The sequence below is a fragment of the Coturnix japonica genome, chromosome 5 (assembly GCF_054131305.1).
Source record: "Coturnix japonica strain WE chromosome 5, WE-NBRP24, whole genome shotgun sequence".
Lineage (NCBI taxonomy): Eukaryota > Metazoa > Chordata > Aves > Galliformes > Phasianidae > Coturnix > Coturnix japonica.
In genome coordinates, this window is record NC_140667.1 from 39,075,853 (window position 1) to 39,088,701 (window position 12,849).

At 35.9% G+C, this 12,849-nt stretch overlaps 1 protein-coding gene and 1 long non-coding RNA gene across 44 annotated transcripts in view; one reads left to right on the forward strand and one right to left on the reverse strand.

The window, feature by feature from the left end:
* NRXN3 (neurexin 3) overlaps positions 1 to 12,849 on the forward strand; it is an 887,795-nt gene that overhangs the window by 869,555 nt on the left and 5,391 nt on the right. For 9 of the 42 annotated variants that reach the window (XR_014946731.1, XR_014946732.1, XR_014946734.1 and 6 more), the window contains one exon: positions 7,109 to 7,867. The exons of 31 other annotated variants lie outside the window; for them this stretch is intronic. Coding sequence is in view for 2 of the 11 variants with exons in the window: in XM_085549273.1 (XP_085405399.1) it covers positions 12,214 to 12,329 (116 nt within the window). In the remaining 9 variants the exon portion in view is untranslated. Of the gene's footprint in view, positions 1 to 7,108; positions 7,868 to 9,706; positions 12,003 to 12,213; positions 12,445 to 12,849 lie in introns of those variants that run through there. 2 more of the 42 variants (XM_085549273.1, XM_085549274.1) reach the window with 2 other exon arrangements.
* LOC107315131 (uncharacterized) overlaps positions 11,519 to 12,849 on the reverse strand; it is a 67,166-nt gene continuing 65,835 nt past the window's right edge. The window contains exon 7 of one of the 2 annotated variants that reach the window (XR_014946742.1): positions 11,519 to 11,643. This is a non-coding gene — a long non-coding RNA (uncharacterized LOC107315131). Of the gene's footprint in view, positions 11,644 to 11,970; positions 12,063 to 12,849 lie in introns of those variants that run through there. The other variant, XR_001555796.3, reaches the window with a different exon arrangement.

Consider the following 12,849-nt stretch of genomic DNA (forward strand, 5'->3'; position numbering starts at 1 on the left):
TGTTATGCCCCTGTGAATTGCAGAACCGTGCAGCTGAGACATGATGGTTAATAGCTCTGCAAAGTCTTCTTTTAGCTAATTTCCTAACAATAACCTTAAAATTGAAATGTAAATATTTCAGGCAATGCAGTAAGCCAAATGGTGAATACAATCAAGTGTGTAACTATATATCCCTTGAAATAGTGATTCAAGAGCAATCTGACCAGCAACAGCCTAGGAATATTAGCTGCTTTATGAAAAAAAAGCCAAATTATTTCTAGATAGAAAGAGAACAAATAAACATTTGTGAGAGTGGGATATATTTTACCTTATCATGGTGTACAGATAAGGGAGAGGAGATGTCCAACCCACCTAGCTTACTGGTGAGTAGAATTGATCAGCAGCAGAAGTTAGTCATACTTTTGTTCAAAAAGACCTTAGTGTCTGTGGTGTCCAGCTCCTCTACTTTATTCATGTACATACTATCTTTAACATCCTTCTGAAGTATGCCCACATAGGATCATTATAATCAATATTAAATAAGGTTAACTTTTGCAACAACATATTTCTCTTCTAATCCAATCTGTTGTGCAAACAATGCAAACACGCTTCCCAGCCACTTTCTTTCTATAATGCAATCTCTGATAAACAGCTTAAAGCTTTGGCTCCTGAATCACTGCAGAGTTTATTCCAGTTGTTCACTGTGTAGAAAAAGAGGACTCAAACTTGCCTGCAGCAGCCTTTCACCACTGTAATCTTGAACTTTCAAAAAAGAAATTTGCAAAAACAAATCTCTCCTCATGCTCCTGCATTTCCCAGCTAGTACTAAACTTACCCATAAAAACAAACAAACAAAAAATTCTGCCAAAATTCCATCCCAAAATGCCTGGATCACAGTAGTATCCGCTCTTGTCTTTTCGAGATGATAGACAGAACTAGCTCACATGTTGAAAGCTTCTTTACAAAGGGCTCCCCTGCAGTGTTTCAGAGTTAGTTTATACTAGAGTTAACACCATTGTATTTTAATGCAATGAGAAGTACTGCCTGGTAAAACTGACTTCAAAGCATGGATTATTAATCATTGCTATTCTGTCTCCAAGTATTCCTACTTGAGGTCTCAAGGGGATTCTGGTGATTTTAAACATTAGTACAATCAAAAGGAAAGAGCATCTCACATTCTATGAACTGATGTGAGAGAACACCAACTAACATGCTGCTCAGAATGTTGACATTCCCTTCTTTAGCTTTTTGGAGGAAGAGTTGTGACTTTAATAGTATCTACTTTATATCAGCAATTCTACCTATGTTTTCTACCTATGTTTTTTGCATTTGGTAGAACCTTTAAGCAGTTTGGTTGGTAGTGGTCTTCTCATCAGTAGCAGTCTCGGAGCAATACTAAGGTAACCTTTTTCTTCCACAGGTAACAAGGTTTTATACATAGACTTAGTGTAACCTGTATTACTTCCTTTTATTGATAATGGGAAATTCAGTTTAGCCTCTAAGTTTGATTGTGGGACAATTCTTGTATTGATTATGAGGGGCATTTTGAGCTGTACTTGGCTGAGGAGACTGAATGGCTTATCCTCAGTTCTGGAGTCCAAGTGAGGAGAATAGCAGGTCAAAATTTTCTAGTACCTTTTCTCTAATTCATTGTAATTGCAGAAGCTGGCATTTAGTTAAACATTTTTTCCTTAGCATTCTTTAGGATTTTGTCCAGTTGTGTACGCTGAAGAAAGGAAGAGACACTGAGATTCCTGTGCTGTTTTCTGTCTGTAGGTAAACAAAAACATATAGTCATTTTAAGATGCCATAAATACACAGGAAACATGCTACAAGGATTTAAGTACTAGACAGTGAACTGTTGCTGCTCTGACTCAGATTACTGGACAGAGTTCTGCTACTGAATTTGGTAGTATGAGAATTTGGTTTGTGGTTGTAAAATCCCTCAGGATTTAGAAAGACTCTTTCCCTGGTGTGTAACTTTCAGAACTAAATAAGTTTAGCTTTACATAGAAAAGTGTTGCTCATTATAAATGTCAATTTTCAGGCTTTCAAAAAAGCACTCAGACACTTCTGAGTGGAGAAGGCAGTGGAGGAGCGGAGGAGAAGGAGTGGAGAAGGTTGAGTAGAGTTATGTAGAAAGAATGCATTCAGGCCAGTGATATTGGATGAGCTCCTTAGCTCTGGAAGCATCAAAATACTCTTTGGTTCAGAATGTGGAAAGATAATAAGCTTACAGTAAACACCTGAAAAATTCTTTACCTCAAAGAGCTGTGGCAGTTTAGCCCTCTGATTTCCGTAGCTTCTGATACCTGTGTTTTCATATTTGATATATTTGTAGTTCCTCATTGCTATAAAAGAAGCCACATTAATTAATTTTTACTCACAAAATCAAACAGGATGGTGTGTGGCACTTCATCAGTGGTGCCTATGTAGACTTTCTCTTAACATACATTACCTTTCTTATTTTAGTAGCTTCATCTATACCCATAGGCTCAGGGTGAGGGAGGTTTTTGCTAGTAAAAATGGCTGGTGAAAGGGAAATGATACAACAAACTGACTAATTTTCTAAATAGCCGTAGTTTGTTCTCAGCTGGTCTCTTAGTCTGTGTGTATGTATTTCTTTTACAGAGAAATATTTGAAAATTGGGAAGATTCTTCTCTTCCTTGGTGTACAGACGTATACGTGAACTGCAGAATTTTGCAGGGTTATTTTTGTCTCTTATCTATTTATTTTACATATATTTTTACTATATTATAGCCAGAGGAGAAAATACTGCCAACACATCCTGAGATTAAAAGCAGATGCATAGCTAATAATGCCCTTCTTGCTATTTTGTAAGTAAAATTTTTACAGAAAAAAAAAATGAACATTTACAGTCCAGAAAAACTTTTATTTTCACTCATATTTTCACAGTATTGGCTACTTAAAAGTATGTCATTAGAATCCTTGCCCAAGCGAATGGCTCTAAATGACCCCAAGAGGGTGCTGCCTGATACAGAAAGAAAGATCTCAAAGTTAACAACTGTTTGGAAGACCTGTGGTGAAATGCATGCTCTTCGTCCTAGTTTTGCAATTTTTTGCATATAAAATTATGGACAGAAAAATATCTCAAATAAGTAGGGACTTTTGATAATATAATTCTGTGCTCATAGGTCAGTAGAGAATCCTAGGCATTGACAGTACTGCTGGACAACTAGGTAAGAAGAAGCATCTGGTACTGGTGTTTTTCATCCATCAGATGGATGGAGCCTGAGGACAGTGGCAGACTCAGAGGTCAGCCTGAACTCAGAGACAGTAATACAGCCCAAGATCCTAGTTTATATCTATAGTCTTGATGTGAAATACACAGGGTAATATTGTTACCTTCACCAGTAGCTTTTGAAAATGCAGCTTGAGAAAAAAATGTGAGAAAACAATTGTGTAATTAAATCTGCTGAACAAGAGACTTGTTACAAAAATACTTAACTTTTTTGAACATGGAATTTTTCATTTGAAAAATTCTGCTGTCTTGGCCCAAGCCTTATAAGAGGCCTGTAACTCTTGAAAGTCTGAAAATACAAATGTGCTGTATTGGTTCTACTTTTTAACCTTTGGTTTCTGAGGAATAATTTGCTAGATGTTAAGTAATGAATTATTCTCTGTGTGGCTTCATGTGGGGACACTTGGCACTCTGTTTTCAAATTAGAACATCTACTTTGGGCTATTAAGTGCTAGAGTTTTGAAAGGACATGAGAAGTTTTCTTCTGTGTTCAGCAGTAAATGCTGGACCCACATTTTCCAAAACACCATGTTTCTGTTCAAGAGTTTATGTACTGACCAAGTGGGAAAAAATTGCTTAACATTGTTCAAATCTTCTTTTGAGTCTGACAAACATGAAGATTTCCTTTCCAAAATCTTGTCATCTCTTTAAGTGTCTCTGGTTCTAATTGTGGTTCTTTACTTCTTTTGATCTATTAGGCAGTAGAAGGCTTTTTCAGTCCCTCATGCAATGAGTTAGGCATTTATCATCAGATAGGGCATAAGTATTTGCTTAAGTGGACTGACATAGCCTGCACAGTTGGCAACCATACTCCATGCTTTACAGTCTGTTTTGCATCAAGGAGAAGGCATTCAGTTCTAATATGCCGAAGGGAGATATTTCACTGTTCTGAAAATCCAGCTGCAAATCATGACAAATACTGATTAAAATTCAAAGCATAAATGCCCTTTGTGAAACTTCCTAAGTATAGTTAAACCAGAGGCCGAGAATCCTGGTAGGAAGTGGTGTCCAGGGACACTGACTTTGAAATCTGACCGAATAAAAATCCCCACTGAGGTCTGTGTACCCAGTCTTTTCTGATGCACAAATAGATCCAAAAAAGTATGTAGTCCAATGTTTTGCTTCCTATAACCTGCATGTTCTGTCCCTGAGACTGCCTTGACCAGGTTTTCTCTTCTTTGGTTGAACTCCTTCCCTTCTTAACATGCTTACCAGAGGATGCAGTAGATAGTTCCAGTGCAGTCTTCCAGCACAGGCATAGTACATTCCAGCTGTGCTGGTGTTCAGCACAACCTCAGTACTTCTAAGTAGGAATTAAGGGTATTCTCATACAATTCCTCTCAGAACTGGACACTTCTCAGTAACTGGGCTATTTATTTTTTATGTTATTTATTCTTATTTCACTTTCCTCAGAATTAATACTGATCTCTCATCTGTTTTAGAGGTATTTTTTCCCTTCATGTTAATAGGTACTGAAACATCCTGTTTGTTACTACCAAGTTTAAAGGAAAGTACCACTGACCATTTTTACAGGGTAGATAGCCTCATTTTTTCCAGATATTTCAAACTCAAGATAGCCACCCACTTCCACTGACTGGTGGTAGCGTGGCCTTTAAGATTGACAGCGGAGTGATCACATGAGTATTCCTGAAGGAAATGTATGTACAGAGCATTCAGCACATTTTTCCCATCTCCTTGAGAGATTCGGCGTGAACAGGGTCCAAATGTTTGGCTTTTCCTAAAACATCAAGAAAAACTGACTGTTTTACTAGGACCATGAGTTTCTTTTTAGAAGGACTCTGCTTTCATGATGATTTTTGTACAAAGTAAATAGGTACGTCAGATGGGAGAACTGAAAGGAACCTGATGACCAGTCTAGGAAACTGAGTTCAAGTAAGTGTCAGATAAGACTGGGTAGCAGTATCTTCTTGAACTGTAAATTCCCTTGTATCATGGAAGCAACTGATCACTTGGTCTTAATGGTAACTTTAGAAGGTTTGTTCACCCAAAATCATGTGGACTTAGTACCAAATACTACTAACTGTATAGTTTGCAATTTTGAGTTGTCATACCATTAACAAATTTGTTCCTTCAGACAGTTCATACCAAACTGATACTTACCTTGGTAAGTGGCTCAGTTGACCTAGATTCTGATATCCTATTAGCAGCAGTGGGCTCCCAGCAGTAGCCATGAACAGCATGTCTGAGAAACTGCTCACCACTGTGACTAAATATGCACTACAGCAATCACCTTTTCCAGCACAATAGAGCATGTATATAAGAATTAATTCTCTCTTTACTCACGATTATTAGAATTTAGAATAATAAGTCCCATCTAGGAGAAAAAAAAAAAAAGGGAATACACTAGACAATAAGGTCCAAAATAAGACTGGGAGTCTGGAGTTCTTATGTGTTGTAGCATTTTATCCAAGTATGTCCCTGTATGGCTTAAGACCCTTGTCCCCTTCTGACCTCTCCTAGAAATGCAGAGAACCCGCTGGAATGTGCTTTGCCCTTTCTGGAGAGGCATGGAATGATCCCCTCCCCACCCACCAGCCTCTCTCCTTTACCCACCCCACTCCTTGCTTGCTGTTCTGTTTTTCTACTTTCCCTAAATGCAACTTACTTTAAGCATGCATTATTATTAACATCCTACAGTAAAATTAAGCTATTATATAACCCATTTGTCGATCTCAGCCAATTTCTTCTATCTTTTTCTATGTCTATTTATGACGTACATCCAGACTGCACGTCCTTTTTTTTTTTTTTTTTCTTTTTTATTTCCTCTCCATGTTTATTTTTAAAAAGAAGTGATGATAAATAAAAGATGTATTAAAAAAAAAAGCAACACTGGAGGGTGGTGGGGTTTTGGCCAACAACTGAAAACAAATTTAAATGACAGAGGGAGGGAAGGGTAAGGAATCAAATTCTCAAGGAAAAATAAATATCCAAGTGATGAAAGTGCCCCTAGACTGCTTTGTCTGTTCCTTTTCAATGTGTGCATCTAGTTCATTCATCTTTGAAAGTGTGTGGAATATTTTTTTTCTTTAAAAATAAAATTTTAAACCCCCTCAATTGTTCTTATCTCCCTTTTTACTGGGAACAAAATGCATTTTCATTTTTGCTTTTTTTTTTAGTATATCTCTACATAGTTATAGTTTGATGTATTTCTTTTCAATGGTTGAATTTCTATCTATCTTAGATTTGGTTTGTGCTAATCTATAATGAAAAACAAAAACAAAAGAGTTATGAATTGTTTTCTGCAATTTTTCCCTCTAATTCCCTCTTTAAATAAGGAACTACTTCACTGTCAGAATCCCACAGCTGTATTTTTGAGATTCTTCACAGAATCAGAATGCAAAAGCTATCTAAATTGCGAGTGGGGATGGGAGTGTGCCAACATGGTCATTACATTTGAAACAATGATTGATTTGATGTGCTCAAGAAATGATTGTCTCATATTACTGAGAGTACTCATATCAGTATGATGGACTTCAGAGATGGAAGCTGTAGGTAGCTACAGATGAAGTTGTTCCAATTCCAATGCATAATACTTATTTCCTTGTTTTGTTGGATTTTTGTTTGTTTGTTTGTTTTATTCTCTGGTTATTATTATTATTATTAGTTTATGTATTTTTACTGCTATTTTTAGTAGGGAAAAGTTTAAACTGTTTTATAATTTGAGAACATTTGATGAAAATGTAAATATTAATACTATAATTATTAATTTTTTGTAACTTGCATGTTGAAGAAGTTGCAGCTTAGGGTTTGTGAGATTGTCAATGTTAGAGTTCTGTTCTTTCTTTTTGTTGATGGGCATGAATATGCTCATTTGTTTTTGTATATTGCCCATCCCTTCCTTACAGCCAGAAGCTCTAATGCTGCTAGATCACTCCGTACCGCCCTTACATGGACATGGCAACTGACTTACACATTCACTCCCATCATCTTCATCTCCTGTGTAGTACACTCATAGATTTTTACAACCCCACTCCATCCACCCTAGGCACTTTTTCTTCCCATAGTTCCCCTCCACCACCCCTTTCTTTAGCATTGTTAAAATTTTATGTGCAGTCATCCATTCCTTAAAACACACACACACAAAAATTATAGAAAAAAAGAAAATGTTTAAAAAAATATATATCAAATTGACCAAAAAGGCAAAAAAAAAAAAAAGCAACAAACTTTGCTTTTCAAAAAAAACATAGTATATATAGATATGCAGACAAGCAGAAGTAAATTCTATAAAATGTACAGGATTTTTCAAGTGTAATATGCTAACAACTTTACATAAGATTAAAAAATAACAAAAAACATTACAACCAAAAACAGAAGAAAAAAAAGAGTTTGAATTTGGTAAGGTGCAAGATTTTTTTCTTTTCATGTTATGTGGTGTGGATGTATGTGTTGTTGCCTCCCTGTATCGCCCTTTGTTGTAAAACAATTATATTAAAAAAGAAATAATAAACATTTTGCTAAAAAAGTTTTTAAGAAACAACAACGAAAAAAAAAAAAAAGCAAGTTACAAGAATGTGGCAATGCTACTTGTCCAAGAGCATTCTTACACAACTTTCTTTTGTAAATTTTTCTTTTCATGCCAAAAAACATGCGGGCAATTTGTTGATGTAAGTTGACTGTTATGAAATCAATGTGGTATGCTTTCTAAGTATTTTTATGTATTTTTATTAGTTTTCTAACAAGGTATTTTTTTATTTTCATCGGGTTTTTTTTCAGTTCTTTTAGATTTTAACTTTTTTTTTCTTTTTTTTTTTTTTTTTCTTTGCTGATAGAGTGATTGACTTATGTTTTTCCTTTCTCTGATCTTGTTGCTGTGGCATTTTTCTTTTCTAGTACATGATTTTGTTTTGGAAAAAGTATATAAGTTCACTTATTTATTTTTGAATCAGTTTCTATTTGCTTTTGTGTTATGTGCTCTTTGTGTATTGTCTATTGCCGGATTGCATTCTGCATAGGAGGGGGTAAAGGAACCTGTGGTAGTTCACTCCTATTCTTTATCAGTCTATCTAGCTTTCTTTCCCCTCCTCCTTTCCCAAAAAGAAACCAGTAAAGCTACTTTCTTTCAAGATACTTAAATTGTATGTAGCCCAGTGCTGTAGTTTTTAGTTCAAAGGAAAACCAATGAGACTTCTTAAGCATTTCAGTAGCTCTCAAGGTCTTCTTATTGCAGTTCTACATCTTTCCTATGTTATTCTAATGGAAGTGTTTTATTTCTATTAATTTTCTGATTGCTGACCATCTGCCTAATGTCCAATCCAACTGATACTCTCAAGTGTACTCTTTCCAGGTAAACACACTCATCATAACTAGTATCAAACTTGCTAGTATCTTCCAGAAAAATTACATTTGGCAGATACTTCCCTACTGAAAACTATGTCCAGAAATTTTCAGAAGAGACTTGGGTTGATTTCTTTAAACAAAAATGAGCTTTCAGTAAAAGTAAGAAACTGTATTCTTTTAAAAGCACACTTAGCATTCCTGCATGTTAATGCTGTGCTAAGTACTTAGAAGGTATCTTAGGTTCAACTTTGCAAGTCCCTTCAACAACTGATGCTGAAATCAGCACAAATTATTTAACTGTGTAGGAAGCTGTCACCAATTAATCATGAGAGTTCAAATTAATAATGGGAAGTGGACAAGAGCATATTCCATTTGGTTCAAAGCAACTCAGTGTCCAACACCCAAACAGGAGATTCTGCTTGCAAAAATGATCAACTCCACTGCAAGAAATACACCTTTAATCACTCTGAGCACACCAGAAGAAAAGAAGATGAAATGATGCAGTATTCAACTGTGGAAAATATATTTCGCTCTCTACTACTGACTGTCAATTGCACTTAAATCAGACTGCAAAGGGTAGAAAATAATATTAAGAAGGTTCATCTGCTAGGCTTTGTGTTAACATCCTGTGAATATTTTCCCCTTCTCATTCTCAGAGGGCTCAAAGGAGAATTAAGTATAACACCATAAGAGAGAACTTTATGAACTCAGTAATTTAATAAGAAATTATTGCCACTGATATTGCTTTGATTCAGAGGGGAAAAAGTAAGGAATTATTTTCTATGACAAGTATGTCATACTAAAAAAAGTCAAATTTCATAGGAGCAACATAAGAAGAATATACAAATGACAAACTTTGGCTGCAGAATTTGGATATAATTTAAAAGCTCTTCAAATACAGCTGGAAAAGAAAGAGACGTTAAGGGTGTGTCCCTTATCAACACCAGTCAAGAGTTCATCTTTGTGCACCCATTATACTCTATCACTTTGCTTCCTGAGTCTCCAGTTAAGCAGTTGTGGCTGTGAAGATGAAAGCTGGCAGCTGCTACAGTTTTTCAGTTTCTGTTTTTCCCCATTTTTAGTGCCCTCTGCGTTCATGATTCACCCACAACATCCTTACAGTTCATAAGACTTCTATTAAATTTTTAACATGCTGTGTTTTCCAGTGGCAGAGAACTCTTACTGGAGATCAACCCCAGAGGTATGAATTATATATCTATAAATATACTCATACAGCAAAAAGCAGGGCAGCTTCAAGGCTAAAGTAGACCTTTTATATTCCCAATGATCTTGATAGTTTAAAGAAAAGCACAACTCTGTGAAAATAGTGTATGTGATAGATTTAAGGGCTCACTTTTAAGGAATATACATGCTGTGTTTGTTTCATGAACTGAGAAAGCCAAGAGAAGCATGGGGCTGCTTGGTACAAGGTTTCCCATCTCACACACTTCACCTCTCACAGTGCTGCTGCCCCTTTGCTGATCAGTAACATTTTCACAATGCTGGTTTTGATTGGTAAATTAATTTTGTATCTGTATAGCTGCAGAGGAAACAGTTTTATCTGTTTTCCTTCCATTTAATCATTGACAAAACAAGCTTTTATAAAACATATTTCTTAAGGGGGAATTATCTGTTCCCTGCTTTGGAGAGAAAGCAGAAGTCTGGAAAGTCACTGTGAAATCTTTGGAACTCAAAAGCAGTCCTGACAGCATACCACTAATTGGTGCTGAGCAGCCAACAGTAAAAAGGGGTGAAAGAAACCTGTAACTACCAGAGAACAGTCCATATCATCCACAGAGTCAAATCTCATATGAATATTTGTTTTTAATCCAAGGCCCAAAATTCAGATAGCAATATCAAACATTAAACCTGCCTCAGATGTATTTCACCTTTTCCAGTCATCAGGTAAGGTGTTTTAGATCCTCCTCCTTAGCTTTCTCCAGAGACCCAAATCTTTGAAGCACTTGTCTTTCACAGCAAACCTTTCAGAGTCCAGCAATCCTTTGCGAAGAGACTTGGCAATGATGTTGCACTTTGTCTTTTAAAGCTTTCTGAGCTTACCTTTAAAGCAACTTGGAGCCCTGGGCAAGAGGCACCAATTCTCCATCAAAGGGTTCACTGGCTCTAGGCAGTTTCCTGCTGTCTCATCTGTCACTCTGTGAAAGATGGCCCCCCCTTGCATGCACACTCATCATCTGCCTGTCATGAGACTCCCTCTTGTGTTTCTTACAAGTAGAAATGCAGTATCAGTAACACAGTTGTTCCAAAGTAAGAAAATTTGCTCTTGTTCCCTTCCATAGATGTTTGTGATCATGTTTCTCACACTTTCTGTGGAGCTTTTCACAATTTACACTTGCTGTCATCCTTAGATAACAGTTTGGGTTTTTTTCTTCTTTTTTTAGACAGAGAGGCATTTTTAACATGTCATCTTAAAGGATGCTTTAACTTCTCTATAAACCAGACACCCCAAGAAGTGTTCATTGCGTATGCATACTAATAGAGATATAAACTCTGTCTTGCTGTGAGTTTTGCATAGGTGCCTAACATACCAATAAAACAGTGTCTACATTGACACTTACAGAGTGCTTTTTCCAAGTTACCTTCTCCAACGTGTCCCACAGTTTTTTGCATTGCAAACAAAGAAAAAACAAACATTCAAACCATCACTACCCACCCTTAATGCCATCTACCAGTCACTCCCCTGAAGTATGCTATATTAAGTAAATGTAGCAAATGAATATAACGAAGAAGTAATTCCTAATTGAGGACTTTTAACAGTCCTTTAGCATGTAAGCAAAAATAGTATGGCTGTTGGTCACAGGAATAAAACTAGAAATGAGGTTAAATAATTATAAGCTGAAGTTCATCCAGTCTTCCTGATATGAAAGGTATTTCACTTCTTCCAATTGAAATTAAAACTCCATAAAACTATTTCTTGATTCAGTCTTGTTATTCCAACAGACTTGCTAGAGAAAAAAAAGTTTTGATCTGCTCTCCTTCACTTATGTGACGCATCACTTGTCCTAGCAACTCAATCAACTTTCCTTGACATTTCAGGATGAACACGATGGCAGCAGTCTTTATCACTGATTCAAGTCCTTGACTGAAAAGAAGCAAATAATAATAAGAATAATAATAATAAACCACCCAAAACAAACAAACAAAACCCCACAACTTGTAGAACTATTAATTGCTTTTAAGGCAAGGCTCAAGGCTTACTGGGAGAAAAGAAAGATTTTCAAACTAAATGTGAGATGTTTCTGAATCTTTTGATGAAATTAATTGTAAATAGGACAGGAATTATTCAGTTTTAGAAGAAAACTACCCAAAATATTGCCCCAGTGTGAGGCAGATGAGCTGCATACTAAAGTCATGTGCTAGTGTAATGTAACAGAGGTACTTCAAAGACTTAGATGAACAATTAAAAGCTGCCAAACTCTTTTTTTTTTTTTCCAATTGGATGTCACAGATGGTGCATGAAATTCACAGATGAATATTGTTGTTCAACAGCAAAATAGCAATCTGGAGAAAAAAAAAAAAAAAAAAAAAAAGAAAAAAAAAATCACTTAAAGGGACACTATTTACCCCTGCCTTTCAGGAACTTAAATAACACATCCATGCATGTTGATTTAATAAGCAATTAATTTATATTATTTTTATTCATTTTTTGCAGACTCACAGATGACATTTCCCTCTGAGGTGTACTCTAAGATTATCTTGAGACCACCTGTGTGCATAAATTACAAATGCCCTACTCTGACCATGGATAGGGCTTCTGGACACATCTAAATCGTATTACATGCTCCAGTTTGCACTGAGCAGAAAACAGCTCAGCTGCGCAAACACAAAATGCCGTGTACCCACTTGGCAGACTATACTTTTTGCTTTTTCTACATTTTTTGCTATATGTATTTCTTTGTCATCTCTTCTGTAAGAGAAGTGATATGACTATGCTGAGGAACTTCAAAAAACCAAAAAGCACATTCAGATTGGCCCTTTTTATCTTGTTTTAAAAACCAGTTTGAATGTAGGTATGTTAGTAGAATATGTAAAATGGCACATTCCTTATTTTGGCCTCATTTCTACCCTGGGATCTGTGAGTTAATTCTGACTGATTTATTAAACTGTCTCACCACTTCATTTTTCATTAAGGATAAGCCATGTTGCTAGTTCAACTATACATATTGAATCAAATTGTTAAGTACCTTTTTTTCAGTGTATTACTATCCTCTTCAGTGTGTGAGTTGTTCAAATATACTGCTTTCCAAATACATTTAGAATGGATTATGATTTCATACTTCTTAAAAAT